The sequence below is a fragment of the Parus major genome, chromosome 5 (genome assembly GCF_001522545.3).
Source record: "Parus major isolate Abel chromosome 5, Parus_major1.1, whole genome shotgun sequence".
Lineage (NCBI taxonomy): Eukaryota > Metazoa > Chordata > Aves > Passeriformes > Paridae > Parus > Parus major.
Window position 1 is genome coordinate 8222254 of NC_031774.1, and position 19767 is coordinate 8242020.

Consider the following 19767-nt stretch of genomic DNA (forward strand, 5'->3'; position numbering starts at 1 on the left):
ATCAGGTAAGCATGGCAGGAATATAGAAACATTGAACTTTCAGCTATAAAATGTAATTTAAATATTTTTTGTGCAGAATGCACTGTTTCATTAGTATGTATGTTTTACAACAGGTTTGCATGCTCTTTCTCCTTTTCATCATTGGTGTAGCTTTGCTTTCTCCAAAAGTTTATACTTCTTCTTTCAATAATTTTAAACAGAAGAGAGGGATGTGTTAAATTTCCTTTCTCTGAGGACAATGTGTACTGCTAGGTTAAAATAAAGGTGGACAGGTAATTTGATAAAAAGCTGCCTTTTGGATAAACAGGGCTGCTGCTTTGGAAGGGGGGTGGCACATGGGGGAAGATAAATGGTAAACAGCTAAAATACACCTATGATCCTGCAAATCTGAGCTCAAGGACTGGATTCCTCTGATATCACAGAGTGAAATGCACAGTCATTGCCAGTTGCTACACAATGTCTTTTCTAAATGTCATGTGATGAAGAACTGTAAATTTTTTTTAAAAAAATTAAACATTAAAAGTTACTGAGATTAAACTGGGAAAGAAACTCACCTATGGCTAAGTTTGGATATTGGAAAGGATTCAGATATCCCTTTAAATACTCCAATGGTTATTTACAATAGGATTAATTTCATTCACATTGGAGAATACCTATTATGTTTCTTTAGTTTATGCTTAAGCAGTTGTCCAATTAAAGGGAATCGATCTTCTACAAAGTTTGTATCTGAGCATAGCACTGCCCACTGTGCAATCATTCCTTTGTATTTGAGAGAGAATATGCCATGCAATTCTGATCTAGAGAGGTTTGTGGGCTTTTTTTGCTGTTTTTCATTAATTCTTCTATTCCTTAATAAATTATCTTTTCAATCCACCATAACTGAACATTTCTTCCTAGTCCTGCAGGTCGAGAAAAGGGTTAAAAATTCTCTATCTCTATCGTGATCTCTGCTGAAAATGGTGCACAGGAATGAAATGGTTGCCAATTTGTTTGCAATGCATTCTGACTGTACGGGAGTCCTTTTTTGCCTGACAGGCAGGTGAGATCAAAGTGGTGCAGGACAAAAGGGGCTCAGCAGTGATTTGTCAGGGGACGAAAGGCAGTCCTGTCTGGGAAAGTGGCTGTAGCCCAGAACGAGCCTTCAGATCACTAACAGACTAAAGAAATCATGGCATGAGAAAAAGTACAGCAAAAAAGGTTCAAAGGTCAGTTTTATTTGGTTTGGATTATTGGTGCCTCCTTTCAAACCAAAGAGCAAGAAGGGGAAAAAAGAACAGGCTAATAACCTTTGTTATTGTCCAGGAAAAAAAACCCTCTTTTGTACACATTGCTCGGGGATTGTCTGTAATTAAAATGCTGTTGTTAGATCCAGGACCTGATTCTGCAAAAGTTTTACCCATGTGAGTAATTCTCCATTGCATGAATAGTCTTGTGGGGTTGCTCACGTGAATAAAGATTACTTCCATGACAGAGTTTGCAAGTTCAGGCATTACATACGGGTAGGGACTGCAGGTGTGCCTGTGTGTGTGTCTCTGTTTGTGTGTCTGCTCAGAGGTGGGTATCCTTCTTTCTGGGCAAAGAATAGATTTTAATGAGTGACCTGAAAAAAAAAAAAAAATAATGCTTTTGAAATTTGACAAAAGCCAATAATTCTCTATAACTGTTTGCATTCTGCTTCTGTAAAATTTGGGTGATTGTAAAACCCACTGTACTCTTTCAGTCCAGATGTTTGTCTGACAATAACTACACTGATTTTTTTCAGAGGAGCCCTGTGAACCAAAACTGTCCAAAGAAGTATCTTATAAAAATAGTCCAAAATTCCACTATTGAGGTCTGATACACATATCAGTCTTTAAGGAGCAACGTTGCACTCAGATGTAGCTGGAGCACAACCCCAGGGTCATGGTTCATAGATTATGGACAAGGTGCTCCTGAGACAAACAGATGATGATGCCCTAGACCTCAAGTGAGGGATCTGATTTCTTCACATTCCAATTTACCCTTTTTCATCAAATAAAATATCAGAATGGGGCAGGAGGGAAAAATGTTCTTGGGATAGGAACCTCTACTGGTCTGTGCAAACAGTCAGTGGGTTTAGTGGTTAAGTGCTAGAATCAGAGGACAAGTGATTTCAGAAAATAAAATAAACCTGAAAGTTTCCACAGACCCTTTTTTCCCGTTTTGTTTTGTTTTGTTTTGTTTTGTGGTGGTCTATTAAGGCAAATGACTGGATTACCAAGGAGAGATTCATGGCAATAAACACCCTTCAGAGAAAGCAATGCTCAGACATGAAGACACATAGAAGTGCTTACTCTGCCTCCTGTAACTCACTAAAGAATGGATTCTGCAAGATGCATCAATTCTTTTTAAATGAGCCACAGGAAAAACTCTGCTTTGTAGATACCTGCTGAAAAAAAGGCCTTAATAAAGCTAAGATGTTGCATCTATAGGATGCAACTCATCTATAATGGGAGTCTCTGATTTTAATTTTTTTTTTCCCAGAAAAAAATCAACTTTACTTACCAGTCAGCCATCCCAGCTACAGGAGAGTAAGCAGATTTTACTTCCTAATGAGAAGAACATCTGAAAGAGAATGGTGAAGGGGGATCAGATTTGGCTATGAGATTTAGAGACATAAAAAATAATATTGGTCATTAGATCCTAGTTCTGCTGACCTGAGTTTATGAGCTTGTGTTACTCAATTCCAAGGAAAGAGAGATTACTGCCGGAGAGATACTGGGAAATATATCCACTGCAAATTCACCTGTGGCTTCCAGGCACATGTGGGATGCTGGCAGTACAAAGATTGCCCAGAGCTGACCCTTGTGTGCACACTGGGGCATCACCTGGAACGTGGGACCCAAGCACAGGTATCTGAGTCACAACACACAGCAGTGCTGCAACTGTGCACCGCAACTTCCAGGAAAGAAATTGCCCTGACCTCTTTTTTTTGATGTGACACCATATCCCTGTGCCACCAAAAAGCCCTGTTCAGTGGGAAAATATTCTGTTGGGGCTAAAACCCAGTAATTTAAACCGGAGCTTGCAAGTAGAGAGGAGATGGGTAGAGCCTGTGCCTTTGCAACACCAGCTTTGTCACAGGCAGCTCTCACAACTCGCATCTGCATCTTAATTCTGGGGTATTTCAGGCATGTTTTATTTATTTTGGATATTTTACTGATTTGGGTCACCACTTCTATGATATTTTTCTTAGGACAGGAGAAATTGTAGAAGAGTGTCTCAGATTAGAAAGTGCACTGAGGTAACACACTATTCAATTATTGAAACTCCCTCTTTATGTTACAGGTGAAAAATATACCTTCAGATCTAGCAGCTCAGCTCAGCTGAATTGGGTTGAAACAAGAGATCCAAATTGTCTTATCTACCCCATACTTTCTTAGATGCACTGTCTTAGGTACAGGATATCTAGAACACAGTATTAATCAGTTGATTAGTACCCTAATTAATGGAACTGCTATGAAAAAAATATTTGTTAATTTCTGCAGAAGAGCACCAGAGGAACTGAGACCACAGCTGCTAATGTGGGGTAACCAGTGGCAGGACAGGACAGAGGAATTCCTCCTTGTTGGCCTGGCTGGTTTTGAGGATTTAAGTAGTAGGACTTCTGCTTTCACAAAATTGGAAAGAAAGAAGAAGAAATGTAATATATGGTTTTTTTTCTCAGCAGTTTATTTCTTCTATGGAACTCCAGGTCTAGTAAGAGAGATTTTTAATCCCCCTGTGGGACTAAATGCCCACTGTGGGAAGCGTCTGTATTAAGTAGAGGCCACTTTTCTGCTGGCTTGGCTAAGCCCCAGAGTCTGGTCCCACATTCTCCTCAATTGCAGACCTTCTGGAGGGGAGCAAAATAACACTGATTCCATCTCAAGCCTCTCCAGGTGTGTCCTGAGTGCCTCCCACCTGCCCCACACTGATGGAGCAGAGAGCTCATGGCTACTGTGTGAAACTCTGTATCCTGAGAGGCCTTAGGGACATGGGGTTGAGAGATAAACTCACATATTTGTACCAAGCACCCTCTGGAGTTATTCATCACTCCATTTTATTTCCCACCCAGGCTCTGATAGATAAATGCAGGGAGTACAAGAAGGAAAGATCCTTTTAGCTTGTCCCCTTTTTGTACCTTTCACCATTACTCTGTGGCATCTTAGTTTGTGTGGTTGAGGAACACACCTGGGATCATTCTCCTATGACAAATGCCTCACCCCTTCCCCTGTAGGAAAAGAGGAATTCTGCTGAAATTCATCTAAGATACTAACTTTGTGTTTCTGTTGTTCTCTACATCAGCTTTTTTTTAGATTTGAAAACTGCATAACCTCTCCTTGCCTATATTTCTCCTGATTCTTGGCCCTTTTCCTTATCCCTTGAGACAGGAGGAACTTTAAGACATATTGCATCGTGGTCTTCTTAGGACAACACATAACCATAGATGGGATTTTTGGGAAAACCCCAGGCATAGGATGCAAACCTTAATCTGAAGTGGTCTTCCCAGCAAGATTTAAATGCAACATTTGCTGACCTTCAGAGTGGAGTGGATCATTCCTGGCACCAGTGTTCTCTGCCCAGGGACAAAGGTCCATGCACGTGCCATTTCCCCAAGGCAGCCGCTTCCAGGATTTATCCCTGGTGCTTGGGCACCCCATGCACAGACCTAGGCCTGACCCCTCTGCCTGTCATCTGATTTTGCAAAGTGTTGATCCAGCCACAGCTTGGAGAAAGAGAGAGATCTTTTATCTTCAGGTAACCCAATTCCCAAAGATTTGCAGGGCTGAGTGAGATTGTAACAAGCCTCTGATTGTGAAAGCAATGGGAGGATAAATTCTAAAAGTAGTAGGAGATTTATCTGAACAGCAGATCCTTCAGGCCCAAAGTGCAATTACCCATCCTGGGTATGGGTCAGATATTTCTCCCAGATACACCAGGCTCTTCTGTAAATCAGAAGAAACTCTTTGAAGCTTATTTCAAAAAAAGTGCTGTGTTACCAAAAAAAAAGCGAGTAGAGTTTTTCCAAGAGCTCAGGCTATTAAGTGAGGATTGAGATATCAAAGGTGTGAAGCAGGTATGCAAACAGTCTCCAGGTTATCACCAAATTACATTTCTATTGTTTTTGCACTCCTTTCTCCTCTTCTGGACTACCCTGTATTTCTCATATTTGGTTATTTTCGTGGCTGCAGTTTACAGTTCTGTATGAGTCTGAATATCCCTATTGTAGCCTGCTTTGAGCCTGCCACAGATCTGTCCAAGCCACGTGACAGTCATCTAAACCTCACCATCGCACATTTTTCTCTGTTACATTTCTTCTACTGTTTCCTTTGTGTCTTGTGTTGAAAGGGAGTAAGCAACCGAGGGTAAAATATGGGGTTTTTCCTTTAATGTTACTGAATTCATTATTTAGAGTATTTTCATTCAGCAAGCCATTAAGAAATTATTAGAGCATGACAGAAAATTATTTTTTAGTGATAAGATTGGGCCTGATCCAAATTCATTGGCATTAAAGAAAAGGCTCTTAGTGAATTCCATGGACTTTGAATGAAGGATTAATCTCTTGGTCCTTAGACAGAGAAACTCTCACCAACTTTGGTAGGAATTCAGTAGGAGTAAGGAATTTAAACACTTGCATATTGAAATATTAATAATGGCAACAACAACAATAACAATAATAACAACAATAGATCTCGATTATAGAATGTTTTAACCAAAATACAGAAGACTAAAACTTGTAAACTAATTTACTGTCTGAAGGGCAATATAGCAGTAGCTTACATAATATGTATAGAATCAGCTGTGTCATGTTAAAGACCTCAGATTGTTTGTTCATAAACTGCAAAAAGTTACTATAAAAGTGAAAAACATTTCATGTGAGTGGATAAAGGGAAAAATTATTTTAAAGCTTTTATGTGTTTAACATTTCTTTTAGAGCTTTCTCTCTATGCACTTTCATTGGAAATTACCTATATCTTCTTTTCCCCACCTGAAAAACAACCTGAACCTCAGAAGCTATTAATTTCCTCCTCGGAGCTTTCCTCCTCCACTCTGCCTCCATCCTGCTTTCTGGGAGCTACCGGTGTACAATACAATAAGCAGCATTGCCTGCCCCTATAGAACAGGGTAACCTGATGCTGTGTGGTCTGGAAAGTCATTTAAACAAGATTATATTGTTCGCGGGGTGCAGAATAACCCCGCCAGGACAGCACAAAGAAAACAAAATATAGCCGAATTAAATCAATTGGATTTTCGGGGCTCTTCTCGGTATCAGCAGGTGTGAGGGGACTGCAGCAGGGAGGAAAGCTCCGCTCGGAAGATGCCATTAGCACATCGCAAACAAAACACCTCATCAGCACCGCGCCTGTTTTCTTTGGGACCTTCCCACGCTCCGCAGCCTAGCTGGGATGGATTTTTAATTGGAGAAAGAGAGGGATTTTTTTTATTTTTTTTTTTCCTGCTGGGGGCTCCACCCACCGCCTCGGTATTTATTGCTCTACAAATTGTGACTTCCTTCTCCTTCGAGTAACGGGCCGGTCGTAAATCAGCGCTGGGTGCGGAGGAACAGCACATCCTGATTCACTGCCCCATCCCTGCAGGATGAGGGTTCGGAAAGTTTGTTACAGGTTAAAGTTGGCGCTTTCAAAGTTTTGCCCTTTTTTTGTTTGTTTACACTTAGGAAATACTTAAATAAAAATTGTATCTCCATAAAGATCATAGACGTCCATATCCGAATACATATATGTATATATATGCCTTCTCGGAGAGTAATTAGTATAGAGTACGAGTGCTTCACGTGTTTACAAGGATAAAATCCTCTGTCTCAAATACTCGCTTTTACCCAATGGCTTCGCAGGAGAAATGCTGGGTTTGTGGCTGAACTGAGAGAAGCCTTCGAAATCCTCCGTTAGCAAAAGAATAACAGATCCCTACCGCGATACATTTAAAATTACACACTTCGAGCCAATTAGAAGATCATTATCAGCCATAATTCTGATTTAGTTACGTACGGTCTAGAGCATCTTCTTCCCCCCACGTGAAGCGACAGGCTCGAACCGCTCTCTGATGATTACTTTGGGGCTACAAGGAGCTCTGGGGCATAATTAAAAATATTTCCAGAAAGATTCGGTAGACCACATCTGACGTCGCAGCCCCTGTTAGAATCAGACCACATCAAAGGGAGCCTTTTTGTTTTCAAAAATGGTCACCAGACAAACTTAAAATATACAAGAGTGGGCTTATGTTTTATTGTAGAGATGTCTGAGTAGAGCGAAACGACTTCAGGCTGCTCGCTATTCAGCGCTGCGCCGAGAGAGACGAGGTAGTTACGGCCCTTTGATATTTCCGTGGGGGTCGGGTTCATTTCATTTGAAAGGAGGACCATTAATGATAGACCTGTAAGTGTTCCCCTCCCTAATAAGTAGAATCCACATCGCTGGGGAAGCCTGGCTGCGGCAGATGCCCAAGGCGGAAAGATTTGTGGCTGATGGCGCTAATTATGAAAATGTGATCAAGATGGAAACAATTTGAGCAAAAGTCATTAGCGTGTTACTCTTCCACCCACTGGTCTTTGGGGTTTATTATTGCGGTGGGGGGCGGGAGGAGGATCTTGAGGGGTTTTTTTCAGAGCACTAATGAAAATGCCCTGCGAATCCCGAACCGGAAAATGTCAGCTGCGCATCCACAGGGCGATGCACCAGGTTCGGGACAGAGCCGAGATTTGTTCTAAAGAGATCGCTGTAATTACTGTCAGTAATTGTGTTTTATCTTCCCTTCAAGCGGTGCCGGTGAAAGCATCTTTCAGGAGACTCGTGACACGTTAAGAGTTATTTTTCTGCTGCCACAGTTGTCTCGCAGCTCGTCAGAGGTTACGAGTCCCCCAGGAGACGATTTACGGAGCATCCCCGAGAGGAAGGTTTTCCAGAGATGTTCTTCTTTTCTGAGGGACTGAAGGATTTGGCCTGCAAACAACACACCTGCCCCCGCCACCCCATAAACTCCAAAACTTGGGTTCTGCATGTTTAGGATTTACATATTTCACTTGCATACACAACTTTTTGAGCTTTCAATCAATATGCTGGAACCACTTGACTGCCTGGCAGTGGCATTGTAGGAGAACAGCAATAAAGAATTAATTGTACAAACATTTATCATCCCCAGATCAAGCTCTCCTTGTGAGGCTGGGGCTTAACTTGCGGAGAAGAAAAGGGGGAGGAAGGGTGCTAATGGCGGAGAGGGTGCTTGTGGGGTTTTTTATGTGTTTCCTTTTATTCCAGACGACTGTATAATGAAAATCCTTTTAGCCTTGAAGAACTACTAAATATTAAGCACCAGCTTAAAACGGGGAGTAGCTTTCGAGACAGTTTCGTCCTTCTGCCATTCCTTTCAGGAAAAGGTCGTACCCCTTCCCTTATTTTCCCGCTAGTAAAAGCTTCCCTTTTTAAAAGAAGTCTTTAACGTGTAAGAAAATCCTCCTGCTCTGCATAGGAAGGTCTTTAAAAAAATTTATAGACCTCTTCATGTTCACCAGTTCCGGAAAAAAAAAAAATTATATTGATCAAGGTCAAACGCTCGAATTGTGACGTGACTCACTTCAAAGGTGTATTTGTGTGCCCTTCAAGCACATTAATACTAATTATCTCTCAAACACTTCCCCAAAACTCCTACTGCCTGTTTCAGATGCAAATCTAATTAACGAGCTGCCTTTGAGGAGCACGCAGGGACAGCGTAATTCACAGAGCTGTTGAACCTTTTGCTTTCTTTTATATTTATTTATAGGTAGCTCCATCCTCTTTGGAAAGCGTAGGCAGTGGTGTGAAGCGCCAGGGTAGCGAGGGCAGCTCCGCGCCAACTAATGAGACTTTCCAGGCACCGGAGTTAAGGAAAAGGATTAGCTACGACTTCTTGCAAATGCACTCAGGGATGTACATCATAACACTTGCCGGGCCCTGCTTTGCCTAAGTTAATTTGGGAATGATTAGATCGTGAAAGCTCCATCTAAATAACGCCTATTAGTCGTAAGAGTGAGCTGATTGACTTAGGAATAACTGTTTGCTCTCCTCACTGGGGGCAGAGCGAGGGACACGCACACGCTGAGCAAATCCTGAGTGCGAGCCACGGGGGTGTTTACTCCCCCCATCGCCTCCCGGGGAGCCGGGACCCGCACCCCCTCCCTCGCTCTTTGCCTTTAACACGCGAACTCGCCAGAGCCACCTCCCGAAGAGGTTCCCTTGGAGCATCATCCCCCGCTTCCCGCAGCGCGGGGGGCGGCGGCGCTCGGCGGAGGGTCCGCGGCTGCTCCGCGCTGCCGGCCCCCCGTGCGGGGGTGTGCAGTGTGAGCGGTGGCGGCAGGGAGGGAGAGAGAGAGAGAGAGAGAGAGATGCTGTGTAATTTTATCCACGCTGCACTCTGGGAGTTCACACGAGACTGATACCTTTTGCCTCCTCTGCTCTGTATCAATTGGTCGCAGATCAGGCTATTGTTGCAGGAAGCTCCTTTTATTTCTATGCTCCGTCGATCAACTATTTTCCCCACAGACTCCTGCCGAAATCCAGCGGCTCCCTCCCTCTCTCCCTCCCTCTCTCCTTCCTTGCCTCTCTGTCTCACGCATGCCGTCTGTCTATCTGGAAATCCAAGGAGAAGGCTGATCACGGCAGCTCCGTGTAACACAAACAGCTGGGACTCTTCGGCGGCCTTTGCCGATGTCTATTGATTTAAGTAAATCTGAGACAGATAAAAGGGCCAGATCGAGGCTGATAAAACCTTGCCGATGCTGCACGGCTCGAAGCAGCGTGCGCTCGGCATCTCCGGAGTGCTGCTAGCAAGACGGCTTTAATGGGACCCCTGGTGCCACTGGCTGCGAGCCTCGCTCTCCCCAGCAGACTAAGCGCTGAGGCCACCATGCCACAATGGTTATAATTTGGATCTTGTTCCTGACTCTGTTGCAGGAGCCGTGGTCCCCAGGGCGGGCCGCGGCCGTGCCCGAGGCCGCCGGAGCCGCCCCCCGGCCGCGCCGGGATGCGGGGGGACGCGGCGGCGTCTACGAGCACCTCGGGGGAGCGCCCCGGCGCAGGAAGCTCTACTGTGCCACCAAGTACCACCTCCAGATCCACCCCAGCGGCAGGATCAACGGCACGCTGGAGAAGAACAGCGCCTTCAGTGAGTACCGGGCTCACCTCGCCCCAGACCGCGGCCCCCGCGCCGGGCTGTGCGGAGACGGGAGCCCCTCGCCCGCATCACTCGCGCTCTGCCCCGGCGGGCAGCGGGTCATGGACGGGGCGGACGGGGAGGTGGCGAAGCCGCTTCCGCCTCCGCCGCTGCCCCGCGCTGCCCACCGGGTCGGCTGTGGCTCCTCGGCGGGGACCGGGGGCATCCCATGGGGTCGGGACTTTGGCCCCCTCCCCTCGCTGCGGTGTCCCGAGAGCCTCCCCGCCGGCTCCGCCGGACGCGCAGTTCCCGGCTCCCGGGGCTGGCAGCACCCCCGGCCCTCGGGCGGGGCGGGGATCTCCCCAGCCGGCCCTGCAGGCTGCGGAGACCAGACCGCCGGCGGAGGGTCACGATCCCCCCGGGACAGAAGGAGACCCCAAACCCCAAGTTTCTCCGACGGGGGACCGCAACCCTGCCCTGCTCAGCCCACCGGAGCTGTCACTTAGCCCCACTGCGCCGGGAACCAGCCCTGCCCCAGCCCGGCCCGCTGGGCAGCCGCTGCCCGGCACCTCCCCGGGGCCCATCCCGGAGCCCTTGGGGACTGCCCGCATGTCCCCCGTCCCGTCCCAGCTTGGCTCCCGCGGGGAGCTTGAGCCACCGGCTAAATCACATCTGTCCCCTCTGACATGTGCTGGGCAGCGGCGGTAATTAAGATGAAAGCGGATATGTCAGGAGTGAGGGGGTTTGTGCGAGGGCGGCAGGAGGGATGAGAGCGGGGCTCAGCACCGGGGGAGCCCCCGGCCTCCGCCCCGGCCCCGCCACCCCAGGATGCGTAAATCCCGCCTGGTGATGGCACACAGAGATAGGGAGACCTCAGGGATGTGTCTGAAGTCCATAAAGAAAAACCACTATTTCCTAGAGAAACCCCCCCTCGCTGTCACAGCCCGGAGGAGGCATCCTTCAGCAGCGAACCGGTGCCTGATTCAAACCAGCTGTGCCAAACCCAGCCCAGCTCTCCCAGGCCAGCAATCCAGCTCTGCACAGGGAACAGGCCCTTGGCTCTGCCTTCAGGGTTTCCAAAAGGCAGCAGTGGGTTTCGGTGCCAGGGTCACCTCTTGCTTTCAAGCATTCACAGAAAGTACAGAGCCATCAGGCCGTGGCTGGAGAATGGAGAACAGGGTTTGAGCGAGCCTGATGGAGAGCCATGCACATACGACAGCATCTTCTAAGTAATTTGTGCCTTCATTAGTGTCCTGGCATCTTTGGCTGAACATTTGGGCAGGTATTGCACCGGCCTTGCCTGTGACACTTCTCGTGTTGCAGGACCCCATCTTGGACACCTGAAAATCTCACTTTTAATTTGTCTCAGACAGTCATACAGTCCTTGTCTGGAGGGCTGCATTGACCTCCTAAATCTCAAGTCCCTTTCATGATTATGTACATGGCTCTGAAATGCAGTGGCCTTGCTCTGTTTCATCCTCTGGAGACCTCAGCAAGGGCTTTGTCCTGAAATGGGCGGCTTTGTGACTGGCTTCAATAAGTCAAGAGCTCTTGTGTTCCTAAGCATTAAAGAGGATTTAAAGTTTTTTATACACATATAGGATTAAGTGAACCTCTAGTTCAGTGTCAGATCTTTTTCATTTTTGAAAGAGTTCAGTCTCAATTAAGCGTCTCAGGGTTCATTGCCCACTTTGTCTTGAACAATTTCCACATCATCCTTGCTTTGTATTGTTTCAAATAATAATAATTTCATTCACATTATCACCCTGATTCTTATGTGAGCAAATGGTAGCTGTGAGATCACACTCCTCAGGTAAGCAGACATTAAATGTTATCTCAAAAAATTACACCTGAGCAAAAACACATCTCCTAATTCTGTTTCTAGGTATTCTGGAAATAACTGCTGTGGATGTTGGAATCGTTGCCATCAAGGGCCTGTTCTCTGGCAGATACCTGGCCATGAACAAGAGGGGCAGACTTTATGCATCAGTAAGTTTTACTGAAGCCTGACACATGTCTGTCATTTCCTGTGGGGGGAACAGGTCTAGTGGGGAGCACTGATTTCTTACAAATCTGTATTTCTAGAGAAGAGTAACGTTACAAGAGGCTTTTGCCTGGAATTCTCACAGGCAACCAATCAGTATATTCTTAAAAGTGGGGAAAAAGCTGTGTTCTTACTTTCTTACTGCCTGGACAGCCACAGGTACATGGAATGTCAGAATTGTCCAGAATTGGATGCTGGCAGAGACATGTCAGATAAAGAATGTCCACAAGTAACTGAGCATTGTTGCTACAGGAAAACAGCCTCCTGATGGGAGTTTCTTTGCACAGAGCTTTTGGTTGGGCAATAGAAGAATTTACAGGTACTAAAAGGTGGGGCCATAGGAAGGAAAGCAAGAAGGAGGCACAAGAAAATATAGATGAAAATAAGCACCTTATTTTATTCCTTTGACCTAATTTTTTTACCTTGATCTGTGAGATAAAGTCTGGGGCATGCTGATATAAGTGGGAAGCTTGCCTTTTCAGCCAAGACAGTACTTCCCTTGAGTGAATAAAATACTCCAGCTTAGACTTCACACTCAGAGATATATCAGGACACGTTTGTCAGCATGTACCATACACATTATCTCCCTACTTGAATTTCTTCCACTGTCTTTGATTACATCCCAGCAATCTTGTGATCTCACACTGCAGGACAGTCAAACGGTGCAGTTTCCCCAGGAATCCTGGGGCATGGAAGCAGGTTTGAAGAGGGGAAATATGGCTGAGGTGAAATTGCTCCCTCCTAAAAGTCATTAATGTAATTCTGTTGATTTGAGCAGCAGGACATACCCTTGAGCGATGTGATCTTTTGCCATGAGAACCCAGCCTAGGTGACACAACCAGCCCTGTACTTCCCCAGTTTGACTCATGTAACTCCAGCTTTTCAGGAGTGTTCTGACAATGTTTACAACCCTGTTTCTGTAATGTGTCTCACGTGATACTCACTGATTAAGAGGGGTGTGTGTGTAAAGATGAGGGTTCTTTGCTGCTGTAGAGAACCACACCACAAACAATTTTGGCAAAGGAAAATGCAGCTGAAGAGGAATGAGGGCATGGTAGCTCTCCTTGCCAAAGTTAAGGCTGTCCAGTTGTATTCTGGTTAATATTCTGATTGAAATAGGTATTTTTTTTTTAAATAATACCTCCTTCATCAGTCCACAACCAGCATCTGCCCCAAAGAAATTATTTGGAAGGATGATTTTTTCAAGTTCTTTCTCATCTTTCTCTTTCTTCTTCAGATTAGGGGTTTTTCTGTTCAGATTACTTAAACTGAATTAAAATAAGACTAAACAAATTCTGAGCAAAAAGCTCCTCTCCTAAAGTGCAGAAAAGCCAGGAGCAGGATAGCTCTGAGACTTCTTTTCTCCTGGACTTCCCTTTTTGGTTCAAGGCGCATCAGGCCATCCTGAAGTTTGCTCACCTGTCTTATGCCAAAGAATATCAGACATGGAAGGTTTCTGTATAACTTGAAAAGATAATTTGTCCCCTTCCAGCTCAAGTTTGAGAGAGACTGTTTCTAACTTGCTTCAGAGCTGGAGGGACAATCCAGGGAAAGCTATTCCACTCCAACTTTTTTCACAGGAGCAGGAAGGGGTGAAGGCTCAGCTCAGGAGAGACTTCCTGTCTTTGCTTGCCTGTCCATCAACTTTCCTGGTATCACTGGCCCAAGACCCTCTGCAAGGCCCCTGTTACAAAACTCTGACTAATTGAGTGATAATTATCCAGGGACCATTTATATGAAATCATATTGGAATAACTCCATTATCCCTCAGTTCATCAATTTTCCCATGTTCACTAAGTTTCCCACGTTTTGCCTACAGAATTCCTTTGTGCCCTCAGCAGACTGTAATAATCCTCTCAATTTTTCCTGTGTGATAAACCCTCCCCAGCCAGAAGGGAGGCAGGCAGCAGGACAAATCCACCTACATCTGGTGGCTGCATGGGCTCCAGCACTACAGCATCTGAAACCCTTGTCCTTGCAAGCAAGGGCGCTTCCGTTTCACAGCTGGGAAGCTGGGACATGTGGAGTCTTTTAAAGTCTTCTTAAATGCCCATCAGTGTTTCTGGGGAGCGAACAGCATTAAAGACATGCTGTTTGTGGGGTCTAGGCCACCTAGGTCTGGGTTTCCGGCCCCAGCCTGGTTACCTGTGCCCTTTCCACAGCCTCTAAACAATGTAAAATAAAGAACCATGGTGCTAGTTCCCTTCTGCCTCTGTGCTTCACACGTATTAGATACTAAAATCTTAGTCCCACAAGTGGGACAAGGATGGGTTTGGAGTTAAGGAAAGATGGACTGTGTGGGAGGTCCTTCGTCTGTGCTGTTCTCCTCCTCCCAAGGAGGGGGAAGGAGTTCCTTGTGCCAGGCTTCTGCAGAGACGTCTCTCAGTCAAGGAGCAGGTGAAAAGGAGCAATTTTGGACAGACCATGTGAAATGTGACCAACTGGGACAGGTGCATATTGTGCCTTAACAGTTTGTGAGAAAGGAACAGCCTGTCATTTTGGAGGAGCACACTGGAAGGCAGAGTGTGTTTTCATTATGCTGACAAAGAAGCTCCATACCGGTGTGGTTTACTGCTCAAATATCCATTCTGAACTGGATGCAACAGATTACACGTGTATCCAATGACTAATATACCAACTGAAGAGACATATTTTACATTCTACTGTAGGATTTTAACTTTTCAATTGACAGCAAAGGTTGATAGGCAGCAATTAAATAATCCAGTTCACAGCTGCATTAAATTTATAAGCAAAAGAATTACAGCTGAACAACAGCAGAGCTATTCACTCCTATTCACATGCCATCTTTTTGTTTTCAGTTTGGTTTGGGGCCTCTTCCTGGGGTCTTTGATGCACAGTGTGCTCACACTGCTGACAGGAGCACCTTGTTCAGGCTCAACGCTTCCCTCCTGCCTTTTGTAGCACCAGCCTGAGGTTTTCTTACCAAGTGTGTTGCTGTCCTTGTCCTAAAACTGGGGAGAGTGTGGCTTAAGACTTTTTTTGTGTTCCCTTTCTAGGAGAACTACAACTCTGAGTGTGAGTTTGTGGAGAGGATCCATGAGCTGGGTTACAACACCTACGCCTCCCGTCTGTACCGGACTGTCCCCAGCAGGGCCAGCACCAAGCGCAAAGCCAGCGCTGAGAGACTCTGGTACGTCTCAATCAATGGCAAAGGACGACCCAGGAGGGGCTTTAAAACCCGCAGGACACAGAAATCCTCTCTCTTTCTGCCCAGAGTGCTGGATAACAAAGACCATGAGATGGTCCGGCAGTTCCACACAAACACAAAATACCGGGAGAGTCTCCTGAAGGCCCCAAGCAAGAACCAGCGCAGAAGGAGAGGACACTGACGGGGTGGGGGGAGGTCATGTTGGGGGTGGAAGGGACTGAAAGCCTTCAAAATGCTACTAAGAAAAATCACAGCTGTGATTGTATGAGAGGCATTAACATGGATGGGTTTTATACACTGTGTAATAGAACCAAAAACCACATTGCTTCCTTTTAGCTATTGTAGAATTGTTACCTGTGGGGAAAGAGATGGTAGATAAACTTTGGCACATTCGAAGGTAAATTAGGTGGATATAATAATTTTGTCATCAACTTTCATGTTTCCTTTTCTTAAAAAAAAAAATTAAGTATTTTCATTCTAACCTGCCGTAGGCTATTATCTCAGTGATGCTGCCCTCCCAGACCACATGGATATTTAACACTTACCAAATTTATGTCCACAGAGAAGGCATAGCCCTTTCACGGCTCTTCCGACCATAAGAGGCTACATTCTTATTTTTACATAATACAGGAGTTAGAAAACTGGTGTTTGTTTCTTTTAATTTACATATATTTATTTTTATTTTATGACCAGCCATTATCAATTATACTTTTTCCAAGACTGTCCAAGAAAAGCAAGATTGTCAGTTACTTCAAACACTTCAACAGACTTACACATTACCAGATTATCCTTGATTTTGTTAAACTAAAACTCTGAGATGCCCGACCTTGTCATTTAAATAAATGAATGGTGGTAAAGTGGCATTTGCATTGGTCAGGCTTTGGCAGTATAAATCTGTTTATCATCAGATGAATCTTCTCTTAGAATAGGACTCAAATGTGATGTGAAAGAGAATAGGTTTGGCTTGGATATTGGGAAGGAATTGTTCCCTGTGCCCTGGCACAGTCTGCCCAGAGAAGCTGGGGCTGCTCCATGAATGGAAGTGTCCAAGGCCAGGTTGGGGTACTGGAAGGTGTCCCTGCTCATGGCAGGGAGTGGAATGGGACGAGATTTAGGGTCCCTTCCAATCTAAACCATCCCATGCTTCTATGATTTTTCTGCTGTGATTCTGGAGTTAACTTCTGCAAAACTGAGGAGAGCGCCCATCACAGATTCAATTTTGAGCAAGGGGTTAAGCTTAAACATTTTTCTTGGCAGCCAGGAGATGACAGAGTAATACAAAGTTTGAAATGTGCTTGACAAGCACAAATGATGGTCATTTCAGTGAGGTTTGGCCTTGTGCTCTTCATTGCCCAGAGTTAGGCCCTGATAGTGGAGAGCTGGAGAAAAGAAAGACTGCAGTCAAATAAACGCTCCATCTGAATTTAACAGAAGATCTGTAAGTTAAATCTGACATTACATAGAAGCAGACAGGTGTGAATCCCATTCCTGATCATATGGAGAAAAAAGGTCTTGTGGGCTGCTTTTGAATATACCCATTTAAATGTGCTTATTTAAAACTAGGTAATGAAAAATCTTCCATTCATCAGGAGGTGAAATCTGTGAGAGAGAGAAGTAAGATGAGTTCACAGAATGAGGTGACCAAGCCTAGGTTTAGCACTGCTTACATCCCTATAAAGGTAAAACCTACCTAGAAAGGTATCTTTATACCAAATATGTGATACCAAATCTGTTCCATTTCTTCCACCCTAGTGTATTTTCTGTAATATTCTAACAAAGTAGGAAACTACGTTTCAATAAGAAAATCAAGGTTCCTTGATCTCCCTTCTTCTTTATACTGAAATAATGTAAAAAGACCCTTGAATGACATACATTAAATAATGGTGCACACAGAATAGACCTAGGTTTAAAGAAGAGTACAGAAAACCATGACCCATGTTCCCAAATTTTCCTGCTTTTACAAAACAACCAAAAATAGTGACGGGATCTTCACAGAGTTAATCAGGCAGCCTCATGTCAGGAGCCACTGTGCAAAAAGGAAACAGGCTGAAAAAGAAACAAGAATTCAGGTTTTCTGATTGTTTGTTGTCCTGTCAACAACACAGGGCCCAAACTGCTGCAGGATCCAAGGTGCCTTCTGAAGGTTGGTCCTAACAGGGAAGAAAATTAGGTTTTGCCTCCTGGGAATCAGGGCTGTTTTGGGGACACACTGCCAGCTCCCCTGTCTCAATTCCAAGTTTCACTTCCCAGTAGGGGTGGGAAATGACTGGACAGGAAAGGGGGATGCAAGGAGCTCTCCGAGCTCTCCAGCTCCAGGAACAAAATGCAAGGGAAGGAATATGTCAGCAAGCCTGACTGGCAAGGAAAGATCACATACAGCTGAAGGCTGAGAGAGACAGTTTCCCTCATGTATAATTTCTAAATAAATAAATAAAACATATTTATTTTGGCTGCTTTCAGATTTACTTCACCTCACCTTGTAACAAAATCTAGATCCATTCTCAGCTTTCTCTTCCCTAAAATTGCTGTTGTAAAGTTAATGACTACTGACTGCTTCAGGTATTTTTGATACAGACCTGATGGTCTGACGAAAATGAACCAACTCCTGCTTCCCATGACATAAAGTCGCATCTTCACCCTTGCTCCAAGTCCATTTCCTATCAAATGTTTACTCTTCACTCCCAGTTTTTCTCAAGGGCAAAATTTTTGTGCTGGCTGTATCCCTTGCTTTGCTGTACCTCTGTTGTTATCAGTTTTTCCTCTCATTATTTTCTCCTGCCTCTCTTTTCCAGATGGCCCAGCTCCCTGCCATAAAGGATCAGCAGGTAATTGCTGTGGGTGATTCAGGAATATCACTAGTTACAAAGCACCTGCTACTCCTGCCTGTGTTTAGAGCTGTATTTCATGCCTATAGGAATTATGTTTTAACCACTTTCCCATAGGAAATCACAATGAAGTTAAGCTTAACATGTGAATTAAATTCTTATTTCAGTGTTAGTTTTTGTCCTAACAAAGCCTAAAATACTAACACTGAAAAAGAAAAGAGAAGGGAGACAAAAGAAAAAATAATTAATTCATTGGACACAACGACATTTTAACTACTGTAGGTAAGTGATGATTTTCACATCAACCTAAAACAATTTCATCCACATTCTTGGGATTTTTCTTTGCACAGTCTCATTGCAGCAATTCAAAGGAGATGGCTTTGGGATTTGTCCTCCTTTTTTTTCCCCCCAATCTTTTAAGAAACATTAATGTTCTTGTTGAAATGCTTTTCATTACAGACATTCGTTGCTTAATATTCTTTTAGCAACCTTGAATTCCACAGTTCCCAGACACTGACAGGCTGAAATCCTATTCATGATAATGATCCCAGTTGTATTCTATATCCCATTCTATTTATTTGGACCAGAACCATAGGGGATACCTTACAGGAGGAAGTAGATTTGAGTTATTTTCTCCTTAGGATTAAAACATCAATATGTGTCTCCTCTTTTAAAACTTCCTTGAGTGAATCTGTACATTTCCATTGTACAGGCTTTTTACAGGTTATCAGGATTTTTTTCTTTTCTGTTTTTTGAGGAAGATGTAAACTTTACCCCTTTGGGGGCTCCAGAGTTTCTGCAAACTTCACATCCTCCAGAGTACAAAGCTATTGCTATTCTCACCATGGAGCCAGGAGAGGATGCTCACCACAAATTCTTTGCCTTCTCCTGTGCTACCTGCTATAGCTGACCCTGCTTGAGGAGAGGGCTTGGATCAGATGACCTCCATGGCTCCCATCCATCAGCCTGTCTGTGATTCAGTGATTAGCTGTACTTAATTAAAATTGATAGTTTGTCCTCACCTTTGGTGTAGAGATTCCTGCTGTGCATTTTGGAGTCCAGTTCCCTCTCCCAACCCCTCCAATTTCTCTCCTTTTACAAATGCTGTTCAGTGGGATTAGTAGTTCTCCAGCCCACTCTAACAATCTGGTGTACTATCTGTTCTCTTCCCTAAAATCACTTGCTGCACATTCAGTAGGGTTGCCCAATTGGCAGGTATGAACAAGAATTGAGCAGCTGGTGTATGTGCTTCCAGAAATTATCTTTTCAGGCTGTTTTTCTGCACCATCACTTTCCCACACTCCACAAAGTACCTTTTCTTCATCTTCACCTCCTCCCCATGGCAAAAGTCTTTCCATTGGTGCCATTTCTAGCACTTGTAAAACCATTTCCTCACAGTTTTGTACTTTTAAAAAAATATTGTTCTGTAGAAATTATGCAAATGTTTATTTTTTTACTTTCCTAGTCACTGATACTTTACTTGAACTGGGCTTGAATGAGGCAGAGGACAGAATTGTTGGGTTTTGGCAAAGTTTTCATTTACTTGCTTCCAGACAGAAGACACTCTGCCTGGTCTGTGACTT

General features: G+C 44.5%; 1 protein-coding gene across 1 annotated transcript; it reads left to right on the forward strand.

Moving 5' to 3' along the window:
* The first annotated feature begins 9908 nt into the window (after positions 1-9908).
* Positions 9909-15549, forward strand: FGF3 (fibroblast growth factor 3). Its single transcript, XM_015629661.2, has 3 exons — positions 9909-10158; positions 12032-12135; positions 15208-15549. The coding sequence occupies exons 1-3, from the start codon at positions 9909-9911 to the stop codon at positions 15538-15540; spliced, it is 687 nt and encodes a 228-aa protein (XP_015485147.1). The 3' UTR covers positions 15541-15549.
* Positions 15550-19767: the final 4218 nt, after the last annotated feature.